The sequence below is a fragment of the Myxine glutinosa genome, chromosome 5 (assembly GCF_964187855.1).
Source record: "Myxine glutinosa chromosome 5, kmMyxGlut1.1, whole genome shotgun sequence".
Lineage (NCBI taxonomy): Eukaryota > Metazoa > Chordata > Myxini > Myxiniformes > Myxinidae > Myxine > Myxine glutinosa.
In genome coordinates this window covers 13,050,049-13,067,203 of record NC_136265.1, presented here as the reverse complement: position 1 = coordinate 13,067,203, position 17,155 = coordinate 13,050,049, and the positions used below count along the sequence as shown (strand labels likewise).

General features: G+C 46.9%; 1 protein-coding gene across 4 annotated transcripts in view; it reads right to left on the bottom strand.

Annotated features, from left to right (window-relative positions):
* The window catches only part of LOC137416635 (uncharacterized), a 37,764-nt gene that overhangs the window by 16,277 nt on the left and 4,332 nt on the right, over nucleotides 1-17,155 (bottom strand). For 2 of the 4 annotated variants that reach the window (XM_078777597.1, XM_078777595.1), the window contains exons 4-11: nucleotides 11,434-11,459; nucleotides 11,177-11,215; nucleotides 9,081-9,219; nucleotides 8,826-8,967; nucleotides 7,655-7,800; nucleotides 5,009-5,186; nucleotides 4,618-4,667; nucleotides 4,483-4,531 (exon numbers count right to left, since the gene is read on the bottom strand). In XM_078777597.1, the coding sequence (XP_078633723.1) occupies nucleotides 4,483-4,531; nucleotides 4,618-4,667; nucleotides 5,009-5,186; nucleotides 7,655-7,800; nucleotides 8,826-8,967; nucleotides 9,081-9,219; nucleotides 11,177-11,215; nucleotides 11,434-11,459 (769 nt within the window). Of the gene's footprint in view, nucleotides 1-4,482; nucleotides 4,532-4,617; nucleotides 4,668-5,008; nucleotides 5,187-7,654; nucleotides 7,801-8,816; nucleotides 8,968-9,080; nucleotides 9,220-11,176; nucleotides 11,216-11,433; nucleotides 11,460-17,155 lie in introns of all 4 variants that reach the window. The other 2 variants (XM_078777596.1, XM_078777594.1) reach the window with 1 other exon arrangement.

Below are 17,155 nucleotides of genomic sequence, written 5' to 3'. Positions count from 1 at the left end.
TTGGGTAAATAACATGACACTTCCTGCCGCAAAAGTGCCTTTTTTCATAGCGGCCTTTTGAAACCCACCAATTAACGTTTGGTTTTGAAAACCACCAATGAAACCCACTTTTCCTGCTGTTTATCACGAAACTGAAAGGGAGTAAGCCCGGGTTGTGCTCATTTACCAAGCAGCTAGCTAGCGCTTTCCAAACCAGCCGTTCCTTAACGGGTTTGAATGGAGTGCTTGCTCGAATGCTTAAACCACTTGGCGATCTCTTCACAACAAACTTGGAAAATGAACACACCTAATGTTTTTGAGACCCGACCATAAATTGACTGTAATCTATACAACCCAAAGAGGAATGACCCTTTCTGCCGCTCCCATAGTGAGCGGATGCACTCGTAAATTAAAATGTCGGTCGGTGGAGTCAGCCATCGTAATGACATCATAGACGTAATGACATAGCGTGACAGCCGGACACAAAACTGCTGATACTTTAATATCTTGAAAATGACTCTGCTTTCGATAATTGAGGATCATTTTAACAATCCGTTTGTTTGTGTTTCACACTGAATGAACAAGCGTTACGCCTAGGTCCCCCGTCGGTGAAGTGATGCGAGTTGACAAAGTGGAAGATGCAAGGCGGCCATCTTGGATTTTGACATGGCGACCCAATTTTCAACAGCGTTCTCCCTTATGCGTAGATACACCCACACACCAGATTAGAAGTTGGTAGTTCGTTTATTTTTCAAGATATTTCGCTCACAAGGTTCAGACATATATATGGTGGCGGCCATCTTGGATTTTGACGTGGCGACCCAATTTTAAACAGCGTTCTTGCTTGTGCCTACACACACCCACACACCAGATTAGAAGTTGGTACTTCGCTTATTTTTCAAGATATTTCGCTCACAAGGTTCAGACATATATATGGTGGCGGCCATCTTTGGATTTTGACGTGGTGACCCAATTTTCAATAGCGTTCTTCCTTATGCCGAGATACACCCACACACCAAATTAGAAGTCGGTACTTCGCTTATTTTTCAAGATATTCATCTCACAAGGTTCAGACATACATGGCGGCGGCCATCTTGGATTTTGACGTAGCGACCCAATTTTAAACAGCGTTCTTGCTTGTGCCTAGACACACCGACACACCAGATTAGAAGTTGGTACTTCGCTTATTTTTCAAGATATTCAGCTCACAAGGTTCAGACATACATGGCATCAGACATACATGGCGGCGGCCATCTTGGATTTTGACGTGGCTTGCACCCACACACCAAATTCGAATGCGGTCCTTCGCTTATGCACGCACACACGCCCGCACGCACGCACACACGCACGCCTGCACGCACGGACGGACGGACGGACACACGGACGGAGGGGAAAACCATAGTCCCCCTTTCGCTCCGCTGTGCGACGGGGGACAAAAACGTAAAGGTGGAGCATGGCGATTGTGATATATGACAGGTTCGACGATATGTTCGGCCTAAACGACATTGGAATCAAAATGCCGGAGTGTGGAGTCAGCTGTTGTACGCTGTAATGACATCAGACGTAATCATTTCACCCTGTCTTGTGACCAGATCCTCAGCTCTGATTGGTATACGTTTGAGGAGACATACATACATACAGTGCATTCAGAGTTCAGACTCCTTCACTTTTTTCACATTTTGTTATGTTGCAGCCTTATGCTGAAATCGTTTAAATTCATTTTTTCCCTCATCAATCTACACTCAATACCCCATAATGACAAAGAGAAAACAGGATTTTAGAAAGTTTTGCAAATTTATTAAAAAGAAAAAACTGAAATATCACATTTACATAAGTATTCAGACCCTTTGGTATGACACTTGAAATTTAGCTCGGGTGCCTCCCATTTCTCTTGATCATCTTTGAGATGCTTCTACACCTTGATTGGACTCCACCCGTGGTAAATTAAATAGATTGGACATGATTTGGAAAGGCACACACCTGTCTATATAAGGTCTCACAGCTGACAATGCATATCAGAGAAAAAACCAAGCCATGAGATCGAAGGAACTGCCTGCAGAGCTCAGAGACAGGATTGTGTCGAGGCACAGATCTGGGGAAGCCGACAAAAAAAAATTCTGCTGCATTTATGGTTCCCATGAGCACAGAGGTCTCCATAATTATTAAATGGAAGAAGTATGGAACAACCAGGACTCTTCCTAGAGCTGGCCGCCCGGCCAAACTGAGCAATCGGGGGAGAAGGGCCTTGGTAATAGAGGTGACCAAGAACCCGATGGTCACTCTGGCTGAGCTCCAGAGATCCTGTGTGGAGATGGGTGAAACTTCCAGAAGGACAACCATCACTGCAACACTCCACCGATCTGGGCTTTATGGCAGAGTGGCCAGACGGAAGCCTCTCCTCAGTGAAAGACACATGAAAGCCCACAGAATCTTGTTTCTCACAGTCTGAGAGTCCTTTAGGTGCTTTTTTTGCAAACTCCAAGCGGGCTTTCATGTGTCTTTCACTGAGGAGAGGCTTCCGCCTTGCCACTCTGCCGTAAAGCCCAGATCGGTGGAGTGTTGCAGTGATGGTTGTCCTTCTGGAAGTTTCTCCCATCTCCACACAGGATCTCTGGAGCTCAGCCAGAATGACCATCGGGTTCTTGGTCACTTCTATTACCAAGACCCTTCTCCCCCGATTGCTTAGTTTGGCTGGGCGGCCAGCTCTAGGAAGAGTCCTTGTTGTTTCAAACTTCTTCCATTTAAGAATTATGGAGGCCACTGTGCTCTTGGGAACCTTCAATGCAGCAGAATTTTTTTTTGTCGGCTTCCCCAGATCTGTGCCTCGACACAATCCTGTCTCTGAGCTCTGCCGGCAATTCCTTCGACCTCATGGCTTGATTTTTGCTCTGATATGCATTGTCAGCTGTGAGACCTTATATAGACAGGTGTGTGCCCTTCCAAATCATGCCAATCAATTGAATTTACCACAGGTGGATTCCAATCAAGGTATAAAAACATCTCAAAGATGATCAAGAGAAATGGGAGGCACCTGAGCTAAATTTCAAGTGTCATAGCAAAGGGTCTGAATACTTATGTAAATGTGATATTTCAGTTTTTTATTTTTAATACATTTGCAAAATTTCTAAAATCCTGTTTTCTCTTTGTCATTATGGGGTATTGAGTGTAGATTGATGAGGGAAAAAATGAATTTAAACGATTTCAGCATAAGGCTGCAACATAACAAAATGTGAAAAAAGTGAAGGGGTCTGAATACTTTCTGAATGCACTGTACATGCATACATACATACAAACGGAAGGACAAGCACTGTTCTAGACTGCTTTGCCCTATGGGCGATGCCGTAAAAAAAAAATGACACGGGTGGCGGGCAAATTTGTTGGTCGTGATGATGGGCAGGGTCTGCTGGCAGAAAAAAATGGATTGGTCGTGATGATGGGCGGGGTCTGTGAGCAGAAAAAATTGATTGGTCGTGATGATGTAAAATGCCATGATATTTGGTCCAAGTACTGTTAAACGGAAGGGTTTTGAAAGTACTAAGAAGACGATTTGTGTTCTCCAGAAATTCAATTGAATCAACAAAGATTTTGAAGGTTGTAGAAAAAGATTCCGGAAGTTTACCGCCGTTGACACCGCATATTTTACACCACCTTATTTAGCATGTTACATTAGTTCTTCATGCCTGTGGTTTGTATCCTTCATGACATCCTTAAAAACAGTAGGTTTCCTGTTTGGAATGATTTTCAGTTTTATTTGAATGTCTGACAGGCAGACAGAACAAAAAAAATGATCCCACCCTTTCTGCGCACGTGTGATCGGGATGGAATCAGAGCCAAAGTACTGATAAACTACAGGTTTGTTTTCGATTCGTGTTCAAAATGTTACATTCAATTAAAATCAAGTTCTTCCTTGATCAAATCTGACATTTGTAGACAGACAGAGACGTACAGACAAATTGAACCAACTGCTTAACTCTGCTTTCGCTTCGCGTGCATCGGGTAAAACAAATTCCTTCTCTAACCTACAGGGGGCACTGCATCAACAGCACAGCCGTGGCATCAGCCAATGATGCTATCCTGCAGCCTTGTGCTACATACAGAAGAAGAAGACCAACATATAATTATGTATAATGAATAAAAACACTGTGTGTGTATGTATATATATATATATATATATATATATATATATATATATATAAATGCATTTTTTTTAAATGTATACACACTGATCCTTTCTCGTGGCATATCTTGCGAATCTCCAGTTTGTACAATAATTTTAACACCCATCGTGAAAATGTAATTTGACGAATAAAATGGGCATCAAAACCAGGCATTTGATCCTTCTGTAATAGAAGGAATGAAGGAATCACTCCAATGGTGGCCTTTCAGCGTATCACTTTCATTCAATTCCAAGTGCCCATCCATTTCCACATTTGATGCATTACGATTGACTACAGGTGACGACGACAACACAAAACATGCAACCCCCGCCCCCACCACCGCTACCTGTGCCGTCCTTATCGGCTTCGTCCCATTGGCCGAGTTCATCCAGCGCCTGCAAACCGACGGAGGAAACACTTTGTGGTGCAAAATAAACTTTCCAACCACAAATCTGGTTAAACTACAATGAGGAGTCATTACCTTGGAATTGTCAGGATTTGACTCCATTTTCTTGATTTCAACATCTCTGACTGCAAGGCAACGGCACACGGTTAACGTAACACTTACTAATGCAAAGCCATCGTCTCATGACATAACAGACGACAGCACAGGTGACCAATCGTACAAATGAAGCTTTCAGGGTTTGTAATGCCGAAAAGCATGCTTGGCAACTGTATGCCATTTCGTGAAACTTGTACAACATTTGCACCATGACAGCGCAATGGTGACGGACTATAGAGTACAACTCATCATCCTTCATGCACCAACCCAACGGCGCTGCATTTTAACCCAAATTATCCTGAGATCTCCAAGCCAGCGAGCGCCCATCCCACAAAATGACGATCGTGCGTCGGTGTCAGCTATTACGCACTACGCTTGGCTCTCCATAGTAGGGCGACGTAATCGCCGATGCGATGTTCTGCGAGCAAGCTCTTCCCCTCCGGCGAGCCGAGCACCCACAGAAGGGGTTCCTGGGTGTGAGCCGTGCTCGGTTGGAAACAGAATGCCATAGCGACACCCTCGCAGCCGTACCGTTGGTTATCCTCCATCTGAAGGAATTGGAGTGCACAGTGGAAGTTACACAAAATGGTGCAGAAGTGCGGAGCGGAGGTAACATGTAATGGTGGAGAAGGGCAGAGTGGAGGTAACACGTAATGGTGGAAAAGTGCGGAGTGGAGGTAACATGTAATGGTGCAGAAGTCTGGAGTGGAGGAAACACGTAATGGTGGAAAAGTGTGGAGTGGAGGTAACATGCAATGGTGGAAAAGTGCGGAGTGGAGGTAACATGTAATGGTGCAGAAGTCTGGAGTGGAGCTAACATGTAATGGTGCAGAAGTGCAGAGTGCAGGTAACATGTAATGGTGGAGAAGGGCAGAGTGGAGGTAACACGTAATGGTGGAAAAGTGCGGAGTGGAGGTAACATGTAATGGTGCAGAAGTCTGGAGTGGAGGAAACACGTAATGGTGGAAAAGTGTGGAGTGGAGGTAACATGCAATGGTGGAAAAGTGCGGAGTGGAGGTAACATGTAATGGTGCAGAAGTCTGGAGTGGAGCTAACATGTAATGGTTCAGAAGTGCAGAGTGGATGTAACATGTAATGGTGGAGAAGGGCAGAGTGGAGGTAACACGTAATGGTGGAACAGTATGGAGTGGAGGTAACATGTAATGGTGGAAAAGTGCGGAGTGGAGGTAACATGTAATGGTGGAAAAGTGCGGAGTGGAGCTAACATGCAATGGTGCAGAAGTCTGGAGTGGAGCTAACATGTAATGGTGGAGAAGTGCGAGTGGAGGTAACATGTAATGGTGTAGAAGTCTGGAGTGGAGCTAACATGTAATGGTGGAGAAGTGCGGAGTGGAGGTAACATGTAATGGTGAAGAAGTGTGCAGTGGAGGTAACATATAATGGTGTAGAAGTCTGGAGTGGAGCTAACATGTAATGGTGGAGTGCGAAGTGGAGGTAACACGTCATGGTGGAGAAGTGCAGAGTGGAGGTAATACCTAATGGTGGAAAAGTGTGGAGTGGAGGTAACACGTAATGGTGGAGAAGTGCGGAGTGGAGGTAACATGTAATGGTGTAGAAGTCTGGAGTGGAGGAAACACGTAATGGTGGAAAAGTGTGGAGTGGAGGTAACATGTAATGGTGGAAAAGTGCGGAGTGGAGGTAACATGTAATGGTGCAGAAGTCTGGAGTGGAGCTAACATGTAATGGTGCAGAAGTGCAGAGTGCAGGTAACATGTAATGGTGGAGAAGGGCAGAGTGGAGGTAACACGTAATGGTGGAAAAGTATGGAGTGGAGGTAACATGTAATGGTGGAAAAGTGCGGAGTGGAGGTAACATGTAATGGTGGAAAAGTGCAGAGTGGAGGTAACATGTAATGGTGCAGAAGTCTGGAGTGGAGCCAACATGTAATGGTGGAGAAGTGCGAGTGGAGGTAACATGTAATGGTGTAGAAGTCTGGAGTGGAGCTAACATGTAATGGTGGAGAAGTGCGGAGTGGAGGTAACATGTAATGGTGAAGAAGTGCACAGTGGAGGTAACATGTAATGGTGTAGAAGTCTGGAGTGGAGGTAACATGTAATGGTGGAAAAGTGCGGAGTGGAGGTAACATGTAATGGTGGAAAAGTGCGGAGTGGAGGTAACATGTAATGGTGCAGAAGTGCGGAGTGGAGGTAACATGTAATGGTGCAGAAGTCTGGAGTGGAGCTAACATGTAATGGTGGAGAAGTGCGAGTAGAGGTAACATGTAATGGTGTAGAAGTCTGGAGTGGAGCTAACATGTAATGGTGGAGAAGTGCGGAGTGGAGGTAACATGTAATGGTGAAGAAGTGCGCAGTGGAGGTAACATGTAATGGTGTAGAAGTCTGGAGTGGAGCTAACATGTAATGGTGGAGGAGTGCGCAGTGGAGGTAACACGTAATGGTGAAGAAGTGCGCAGTGGAGGTAATACCTAATGGTGGAAAAGTGTGGAGTGGAGGTAACACGTAATGGTGGAGAAGTGCGGAGTGGAGGTAACATGTAATGGTGTAGAAGTCTGGAGTGGAGCTAATACGTAATGGTGAAGAAGTGTGGAGTGGAGGTAACATGTAATGGTGGAGAAGTGCGGAGTGGAGGTAACATGTAATGGTGAAGAAGTGCGCAGTGGAGGTAACATGTAATGGTGTAGAAGTCTGGAGTGGAGCTAACATGTAATGGTGGAGAAGTGTGGAGTGGAGGTAACACATAATGGTGGAGAAGTGTGGAGTGGAGGTAACATGTAATGGTGTAGAAGTCTGGAATGGAGCTAACATGTAATAGTGAAGAAGTGCGGAGTGAAGGTCACATGTAATTGTGTAGAAGTGTGGAGTGGAGCTAACATGTAATGGTGAAGAAGTCTGGACTGGAGCTAACATGTAATGGTGGAGAAAGCGAACGTTTTGAATTGACGTAATAAAATGTGAAATCGAGGCTCGACCATTGTGGCTAATCTGCAAACATTTTTCCATTGACAACAGTGAATGTTAAAGTGCTGTGCACACACCAATTGCTGGATCCGCTGCAGATTTTGCCTGATTATGCCAAAGGATTCTGCAGAGTCATCGCCCGCTCTTTCACCACCCGGATACCCCACAGTACCCACCGTCTGCACAGGTGAGGCTTGGGGGCTCCAGCCAGGCATCGTACTACCTACAGGTACACACACCAAAGCACAGTCAGGAATCAAATGGACTGGAAATCGTATCTATTCTACATACCTATATAACCGCAAGTTGCGCGATTGTTTCTGAACGGTGTAAACATAGTATCCACAGCACGTGTAATGCCAAATGATACCTCATTTAAGAGCTCTTCCGCCCGGCATTGCATGTGAAGGTCTAAAAATATCGATATCACTCAATTTCGAGTTATGTGCATTGTTTTTTGCACACACTGGTGGTGTATAAGCTCAATGTCGGTGGTTCGCAGACCTGCAGGAAGTAAAAAAAAAAGATAATATAACCACAAACTATTTTGTCAATTCTGTCAACGTATAATTAATGACCTCTCCGTTGATTTACTTCACTGAAAACCCTCAGCAGTCTTAACAGTTGTTGACTCTTATGCTGACTTGGGGTGGTGTGGGATGGGGGAGGGCAGGGTAAGGGTTGAGGACCTGAAGAAAAAAGGGGGAGGAGAGGACAAGGAGTTGGGGGTGGGGGGCAGAGAGGGGACATAGAGCTGGAAGAAGGTGTTTGAAGACATGGGGCTCAGAGGGTGAGGGGGTACGATGAGGAATTGAGGAAGAAGGGGGTTGAGGCCTTGAAGTCACATTCGACATGACGTGAATTTCCAAAGGTCCTTGCTATTGTGCCATCAAAGTAAATTCCAAGCAAACTCCCCAGATATTCTACTCCAATGGGAGCAAATTCCCTTACAACAGCCCAGTGGAGCTGGGTTATCTGCTAGTATACAGAATACAAACGCCACAAGTAAATGGGAATATACGTTTGGGACTGATGGGACAATGACTAATGGGACATTTACGTGTATATATATATATATATACACGTAAATGGGACTAAAAATGGTCTAAAATGGTTGGAGGATGGGGGGGGGAGGGGTAGGGGGCAGGGCCAGTCTCGTCTCGTGAGGATGGGGCGAGGAGGTGGGATTTTAATCCAATCATCAACACTATGATCTCTGCTCCCTCTAACTTAGCTCACCCGATTGACCTTTTCTGCGTTTCTTGCACCCAGGGAGCTGCTCCACACCCTTGTCCACAGAGCCGGTCACACCGGACACACAGTTCATGCTGATCCGTGCTCCACGCACCTTGGAACCTCCCGTCGCTCTCCGGAAATTCCCGATGAAGTTCTGTGCAAGAAGTTAATGCGAATAAAAGGATAAAAAAAGAAACTTGTATCCATGGCCAGTTACCTTCCGTAACCAGTTAGCCTTACAACAGACAGCCTGGCCATTTAACTTACGTAAGCGTGCTGGTACGTGACACCGGCCTTCTCTGCAGCCTCTGCTATCAGCGGGTTGTCCTTCTCCTGCGTCCGCATACCCTTGTACAGGTAATAGTACGCCAGAACGCGGTTGTATTTAGGGAATCGCTCCAGCCTCCTGAACGAGATAAAGAGGAGGAAGTCACAAAGCAAACACTGATTGGTGGATTTTTGTACAGTGCATTCAGAAAGTATTCAGACCCCTTCACTTTTTTCACATTTTGTTATGTTGCAGCCTTATGGTGAAATCGTTTAAATTCATTTTTTCCCTCATCAATCTTCACTCAATACCCCATAATGACAAAGAGAAAACAGGATTTTAGAAAGTTTTGCAAATTTTTTAAGAAGAAAAAACTGAAATATCACATTCACATAAGTATTCAGACCCTTTGTTATGACACTTGAAATTTAGCTCAGGTGCCTCCCATTTCTCTTGATCATCTTTGAGATGTTTCCACATCTTGATTGGAGTCCACCTGTGGTAAATTCAATTGATTGGACATGATTTGGAAAGGCACACACCTGTCGATATAAGGTCTCACAGCTGACAATGCAGATCAGAGCAAAAACGAAGCCATGAGGTCGAAGGAACTGCCTGCAGAGCTCAGAGACAGGATTGTGTCGAGGCACAGATCTGGGGAAGCCTACAAAAAAGGTTCTTCTGCATTGAAGGTTCCAAAGAGCACAGTGGCCTCCATAATTCTTAAATGGAATAAGTTTGGAACAACCAGGACTCTTCCTAGAGCTGGCCGCCCGGCCAAACTAAGCAAACGGGGGAGAAGGGCCTTGGTAAGAAGTGACCAAGAACCCGATGGTCACTCTGGCTGAGCTCCAGAGATCCTGTGTGGAGATGGGAGAAACTTCCAGAAGGACAACCATCACCGCAACACTCCACCGATCTGGGCTTTATGGCAGAGTGGCCAGACGGAAGCCAAACAGTTCAATCTTGGTTTCATCAGACCACAGAATCTTGTTTCACACAGTCTGAGAGTCCTTCAGGTGCTTTTTTGCAAAGTCCAAGTGGGCTTTCATGTGTCTTTCACTGAGGAGAGGCTTCCGTCTGGCCACTTTGCCATAAAGCCCAGATCGGTGGAGTGTTGCAGTGATGGTTGTCCTTCTGGAAGTTTCTCCCATCTCCACACAGGATTTCTGCAGCTCAGACAGAGTGACCATCGGGTTCGTGGTCACCTCTCTTACCAAGGCCCTTCTCCCCCGATTGCTCAGTTTGGCCGGGCGGCCAGCTCTAGGAAGAGTCCTGGTTGTTCCAAACTTCTTCCATTTAAGAATTATGGAGGCCACTGTGCGAGTTATGGAGGCCACTGTGCGAATTATGGAGGCCACTGTGCGAATTATGGAGGCCACTGTGCGAATTATGGAGGCCACTGTGCGAATTATGGAGGCCACTGTGCGAATTATGGAGGCCACTGTGCGAATTATGGAGGCCACTGTGCGAGTTATGGAGGCCACTGTGCTCTTGGGAACCTTCAATGCAGCAGAATGTTTTTTGTCGGCTTCCCCAGATTTGTGCATCGACACAATCCTTTCTCTGAGCTCTGCAGGCAGTTCGTTCGACCTTATGGCTTGGTTTTTTTCTCCGATATGCATTGTCAGCTGTGAGACCTTATATAGACAGGTGTGTGCCTTTCCAAATCATGTCCAATCAATTGAATTTACCACAGGTGGACTCCAATCAAGGTGTAGAAGCATCTCAAAGATGATCAAGAGAAATGGGAGGCACCTGAGCTAAATTTCAAGTGTCATAGCAAAGGGTCTGAATACTTATGTAAATGTGATATTTCAGTTTTTTCTTTTTAATAAATTTGCAAAACTTTCTAAAATCGTGTTTTCTCTTTGTCATTATGGGGTATTGAGTGTAGATCGACGAGGGAAAAAATGAATTTAAACGATTTCACCATAAGGCTGCAACATAACAAAATGTGAAAAAAGTGAAGGGGTCTGAATACTTTCTGAATGCACTGTATATGCACATATATACATAAATATCACAATAACAAAGGTATTTACAAACAAATTACAAAACTGGCAGTGAGCAGGAAAACTAGGCCTTTGTTTACCTTGCTATGTCTTTATTTGCCTTGAGTTTCTCAAGAATCCTGGTAGAGAGGAGTAAATACACAGTTATCAAATCAATCAAAGCATTCTTCCTTAGGGTCTTCCCGTCTGTGTAAACTAAACAGTGCCTTGAGGGTACATTAGTGTTAAAACTATGAAATTACTCGGTAACTAGATGCCACAGCTGTTCACAAAAAAACCCAAAAAAAAACATACACCTCGTACATTACAAACTCAAGGGCAAAGATGAGGAACTCACCGATCACTATCCGTCACCAGCTCCATCTGGAAGGAGAGCGCCCCCATGAGTATGGAATGGCAAGTCACATAACTTATTCCATTATGTTTGGGCCCAGCTACCAATTACCTAAACATCAGCGGAGTGGGAAGGATGATTAAGAAGAAGAAGAGGAAGAAGTGGGGCTTGAAAAGGCAAGAGATGAAATGAACGTGAAGGGGAAAAAATTGAGAGATGAAAAAATATAGGGAAAATAATTGTATGGCACATGGGAATGGGAGAAGGGAGAGGTGGGGGCAGAGTTAGCAACACAAATTGCCTTTTTTTGCATACGTAATATGTAGATGCTACTTTAACACACAACTGATCATGGTCTCACACAAACAGCTGATCTTCCACGAGCCTGGATAGTGTATACAAGAAAACTAGGTGATGTGGAGGAATTCTAGACTGTCAAGGCTGGAGTTGGTCTGTGTCATCAAACAAACATAATATTAATAGGGTCTGCACAATATGGCTGCACAACCGGGTTCCGAAGGAGTGGAAGCAATACCCGATATGGAGCTGAAACGACGGCCCTTGTCCGAGCAGTGTCGGCTTGATGGATGCAAGGTGGAGAAACCGAGGGAGTTTGTCCGAGCAGTGTCGGCTTGATGGATGCAAGGTGGAGAAACCGAGGGAGTTTGTCCGAGCCATGTCGGCCTGATGGATGAAAAGTGCAGAAACCGAGGGAGTTTGTCCGAGCAGTGTCGGCTTGATGGATGTAAAGTGGAGAAACCGAGGGAGTTTGTCCGAGCAGGGTCGGCTTGATGGATGTAAAGTGGAGAAACCGAGGGAGTTTGTCCGAGCAGTGTCGGCTTGATGGATGCAAGGTGGAGAAAACGAGGGAGTTTGTCCGAGCAGTGTCGGCTTGATGGATGTAAAATGGAGAAACCGAGGGAGTTTGTCCGAGCCGTGTCGGCTTGATGGATGTAAAGTGGAGAAACCGAGGGAGTTTATCCGAGCCATGTCGGCTTGATGGCTGTAAAGTGGAGAAACCGAGGGAGTTTGTCCGAGCAGTGTCGGCTTGATGGATGTAAAGTGGAGAAACCTGGGGAGTTTGTCCGAGCCGTGTCGGCTTGATGGATGTAAAGTGGAGAAACCGAGGGAGTTTATCCGAGCCGTGTCGGCTTGATGGATGTAAAGTGGAGAAACCGAGGGAGTTTATCCGAGCCATGTCGGCTTGATGGATGTAAAGTGGAGAAACCGAGGGAGTTTGTCCGAGCCATGTCGGCTTGATGGATGTAAAGTGGAGAAACCTGGGGAGTTTGTCCGAGCCATGTCGGCTTGATGAATGTAAAGTGGAGAAACCGAGGGAGTTTGTCCGAGCCATGTCGGCTTGATGGATGTAAAGTGGAGAAACCGAGGGAGTTTGTCCGAGCCGTGTCGGCTTGATGGATGTAAAGTGGAGAAACCGAGGGAGTTTGTCCGAGCAGTGTCGGCTTGATGGATGTAAAGTGGAGAAACCGAGGGAGTTTGTCCGAGCAGGGTCGGCCTGATGGATGTAAAGTGGAGAAACCGAGGGAGTTTGTACGAGCAGTGTCGGCTTGATGGATGCAAGGTGGAGAAACCGAGGGAGTTTGTCCGAGCAGTGTCGGCTTGATGGATGTAAAATGGAGAAACCGAGGGAGTTTGTCCGAGCCGTGTCGGCTTGATGGATGTAAAGTGGAGAAACCGAGGGAGTTTATCCGAGCCATGTCGGCTTGATGGATGTAAAGTGGAGAAACCGAGGGAATTTGTCCGAGCAGTGTCGGCTTGATGGATGCAAGGTGGAGAAACCGAGGGAGTTTGTCCGAGCAGTGTCGGCTTGATGGATGCAAGGTGGAGAAACCGAGGGAGTTTGTCCGAGCAGTGTCGGCTTGATGGATGTAAAGTGGAGAAACCTGGGGAGTTTGTCCGAGCCATGTCGGCTTGATGGATGTAAAGTGGAGAAACCGAGGGAGTTTGTCCGAGCCATGTCGGCTTGATGGATGTAAAGTAGAGAAACCTGGGGAGTTTGTCCGAGCCATGTCGGCTTGATGGATGTAAAGTGGAGAAACCTGGGGAGTTTGTCCGAGCCATGTCGGCTTGATGGATGTAAAGTGGAGAAACCGAGGGAGTTTGTCCGAGCCATGTCGGCTTGATGGATGTAAAGTGGAGAAACCGAGGGAGTTTGTCCGAGCCGTGTCGGCTTGATGGATGTAAAGTGGAGAAACCGAGGGAATTTGTCCGAGCAGTGTCGGCTTGATGGATGCAAGGTGGAGAAACCGAGGGAGTTTGTCCGAGCAGTGTCGGCTTGATGGATGCAAGGTGGAGAAACCGAGGGAGTTTGTCCGAGCAGTGTCGGCTTGATGGATGTAAAGTGGAGAAACCTGGGGAGTTTGTCCGAGCCATGTCGGCTTGATGGATGTAAAGTGGAGAAACCGAGGGAGTTTGTCCGAGCCATGTCGGCTTGATGGATGTAAAGTGGAGAAACCTGGGGAGTTTGTCCGAGCCATGTCGGCTTGATGGAAGTAAAGTGGAGAAACCGAGGGAGTTTGTCCGAGCCATGTCGGCTTGATGGATGTAAAGTGGAGAAACCGAGGTAGTTATCCGAGCAGTGTCGGCTTGATGGATGTAAAGTGGAGAAACCGAGGGAGTTTGTCCGAGCCATGTCGGCTTGATGGATGTAAAGTGGAGAAACCGAGGTAGTTATCCGAGCAGTGTCGGCTTGATGGATGTAAAGTGGAGAAACCTGGGGAGTTTGTCCGAGCCATGTCGGCTTGATGGATGTAAAGTGGAGAAACCGAGGTAGTTATCCGAGCAGTGTCGGCTTGATGGATGTAAAGTGGAGAAACCGAGGTAGTTATCCGAGCAGTGTCGGCTTGATGGATGTAAAGTGGAGAAACCGAGGTAGTTATCCGAGCAGTGTCGGCTTGATGGATGTAAAGTGGAGAAACCGAGGGAGTTTGTCTGAGCCATGTCGGCTTGATGGATGTAAAGTGGAGAAACCGAGGTAGTTATCCGAGCAGTGTCGGCTTGATGGATGTAAAGTGGAGAAACCGAGGGAGTTTGTCCGAGCCATGTCGGCTTGATGGATGTAAAGTGGAGAAACCGAGGTAGTTATCCGAGCAGTGTCGGCTTGATGGATGTAAAGTGGAGAAACCGAGGGAGTTTGTCCGAGCCATGTCGGCTTGATGGATGTAAAGTGGAGAAACCGAGGTAGTTATCCGAGCAGTGTCGGGTTGATGGATGTAAAGTGGAGAAACCGAGGGAGTTTATCCGAGCAGTGTTGGCTTGATGGATGTAAAGTGGAGAAACCGAGGGAGTTTGTCCGAGCCATGTCGGCTTGATGGATGTAAAGTGGAGAAACCGAGGGAGTTTGTCCGAGCAGGGTCGGCTTGATGGATGTAAAGTGGAGAAACCGAGGGAGTTTGTCTGAGCCATGACGGCTTGATGGATGGAAAGTGGAGAAACCGAGGTAGTTTATCCGAGCAGTGTCGGCGTGATGGATGTAAAGTGGAGAAACCGAGGGAGTTTGTCCGAGCCATGTCGGCTTGATGGATGTAAAGTGGAGAAACCGAGGTAGTTATCCGAGCAGTGTCGGCTTGATGGATGTAAAGTGGAGAAACCGAGGGAGTTTATCCGAGCAGTGTTGGCTTGATGGATGTAAAGTGGAGAAACCGAGGGAGTTTGTCCGAGCCATGTCGGCTTGATGGATGTAAAGTGGAGAAACCGAGGGAGTTTGTCCGAGCCATGTCGGCTTGATGGATGTAAAGTGGAGAAACCGAGGGAGTTTGTCCGAGCCATGTCGGCTTGATGGATGTAAAGTGGAGAAACCGAGGTAGTTATCCGAGCAGTGTCGGCTTGATGGATGTAAAGTGGAGAAACCGAGGGAGTTTGTCCGAGCAGGGTCGGCTTGATGGATGTAAAGTGGAGAAACCGAGGGAGTTTGTCCGAGCCATGACGGCTTGATGGATGTAAAGTGGAGAAACCGAGGTAGTTTATTCGAGCAGTGTCGGCTTGATGGATGTAAAGTGGAGAAACCGAGGGAGTTTGTCCGAGCCATGTCGGCTTGATGGATGTAAAGTGGAGAAACCGAGGGAGTTTGTCCGAGCCATGTCGGCTTGATGGATGCAAGGTGGAGAAACCGAGGGAGTTTGTCCGAGAATGTCGGCTTGATGGATGTAAAGTGGAGAAACCGAGGGAGTTTGTCTGAGCAGTGTCGGCTTGATGGATGTAAAGAGGAGAAACCGAGGGAGTTTGGCCGAGAATGTCGGCTTGATGGATGTAAAGTGGAGAAACCGAGGGAGTTTGTCTGAGCAGTGTCGGCTTGATGGATGTAAAGTGGAGAAACCGAGGGAGTTTGTCCGAGCCATGTCGGCTTGATGGATGTAAAGTGGAGAAACCGAGGGAGTTTGTCCGAGCCATGTCGGCTTGATGGATGTAAAGTGGAGAAACCGAGGGAGTTTGTCCGAGCCATGTCGGCTTGATGGATGTGAAGTGGAGAAACCGAGGTAGTTATCCGAGCAGTGTCGGCTTGATGGATGCAAGGTGGAGAAACCGAGGGAGTTTGTCCGAGCCATGTCGGCTTGATGGATGTAAAGTGGAGAAACCGAGATAGTTATCCGAGCAGTGTCGGCTTGATGGATGTAAAGTGGAGAAACCTGGGGAGTTTGTCCGAGCCATGTCGGCTTGATGGATGTAAAGTGGAGAAACCGAGGTAGTTTATCCGAGCAGTGTCGGCTTGATGGATGTAAAGTGGAGAAACCGAGGTAGTTATCCGAGCAGTGTCGGCTTGATGGATGTAAAGTGGAGAAACCGAGGGAGTTTGTCCGAGCCATGACGGCTTGATGGATGTAAAGTGGAGAAACCGAGGTAGTTTATCCGAGCAGTGTCGGCTTGATGGATGTAAAGTGGAGAAACCGAGGGAGTTTGTCTGAGCCATGTCGGCTTGATGGATGTAAAGTGGAGAAACCGAGGGAGTTTGTCCGAGCCATGTCGGCTTGATGGATGTAAAGTGGAGAAACCGAGGGAGTTTGTCCGAGCCATGTCGGCTTGATGGATGCAAGGTGGAGAAACCGAGGGAGTTTGTCCGAGAATGTCGGCTTGATGGATGTAAAGTGGAGAAACCGAGGGAGTTTGTCTGAGCAGTGTCGGCTTGATGGATGTAAAGAGGAGAAACCGAGGGAGTTTGTCCGAGAATGTCGGCGTAATGGATGTAAAGTGGAGAAACCGAGGGAGTTTGTCTGAGCAGTGTCGGCTTGATGTATGTAAAGTGGAGAAACCAAGGGAGTTTGTCCGAGCCATGTCGGCTTGATGGATGTAAAGTGGAGAAACCGAGGGAGTTTGTCCGAGCCATGTCGGCTTGATGGATGTAAAGTGGAGAAACCGAGGGAGTTTGTCCGAGCCATGTCGGCTTGATGGATGTAAAGTGGAGAAACCGAGGGAGTTTGTCCGAGCCATGTCGGCTTGATGGATGCAAGGTGGAGAAACCGAGGGAGTTTGTCCGAGAATGTCGGCTTGATGGATGTAAAGTGGAGAAACCGAGGGAGTTTGTCTGAGCAGTGTCGGCTTGATGGATGTAAAGTGGAGAAACCGAGGGAGTTTGTCCGAGCCATGTCGGCTTGATGGATGTAAAGTGGAGAAACCGAGGGAGTTTGTCCGAGCCATGTCGGCTTGATGGATGTAAAGTGGAGAAACCGAGGGAGTTTGTCCGAGCCATGTCGGCTTGATGGATGTAAAG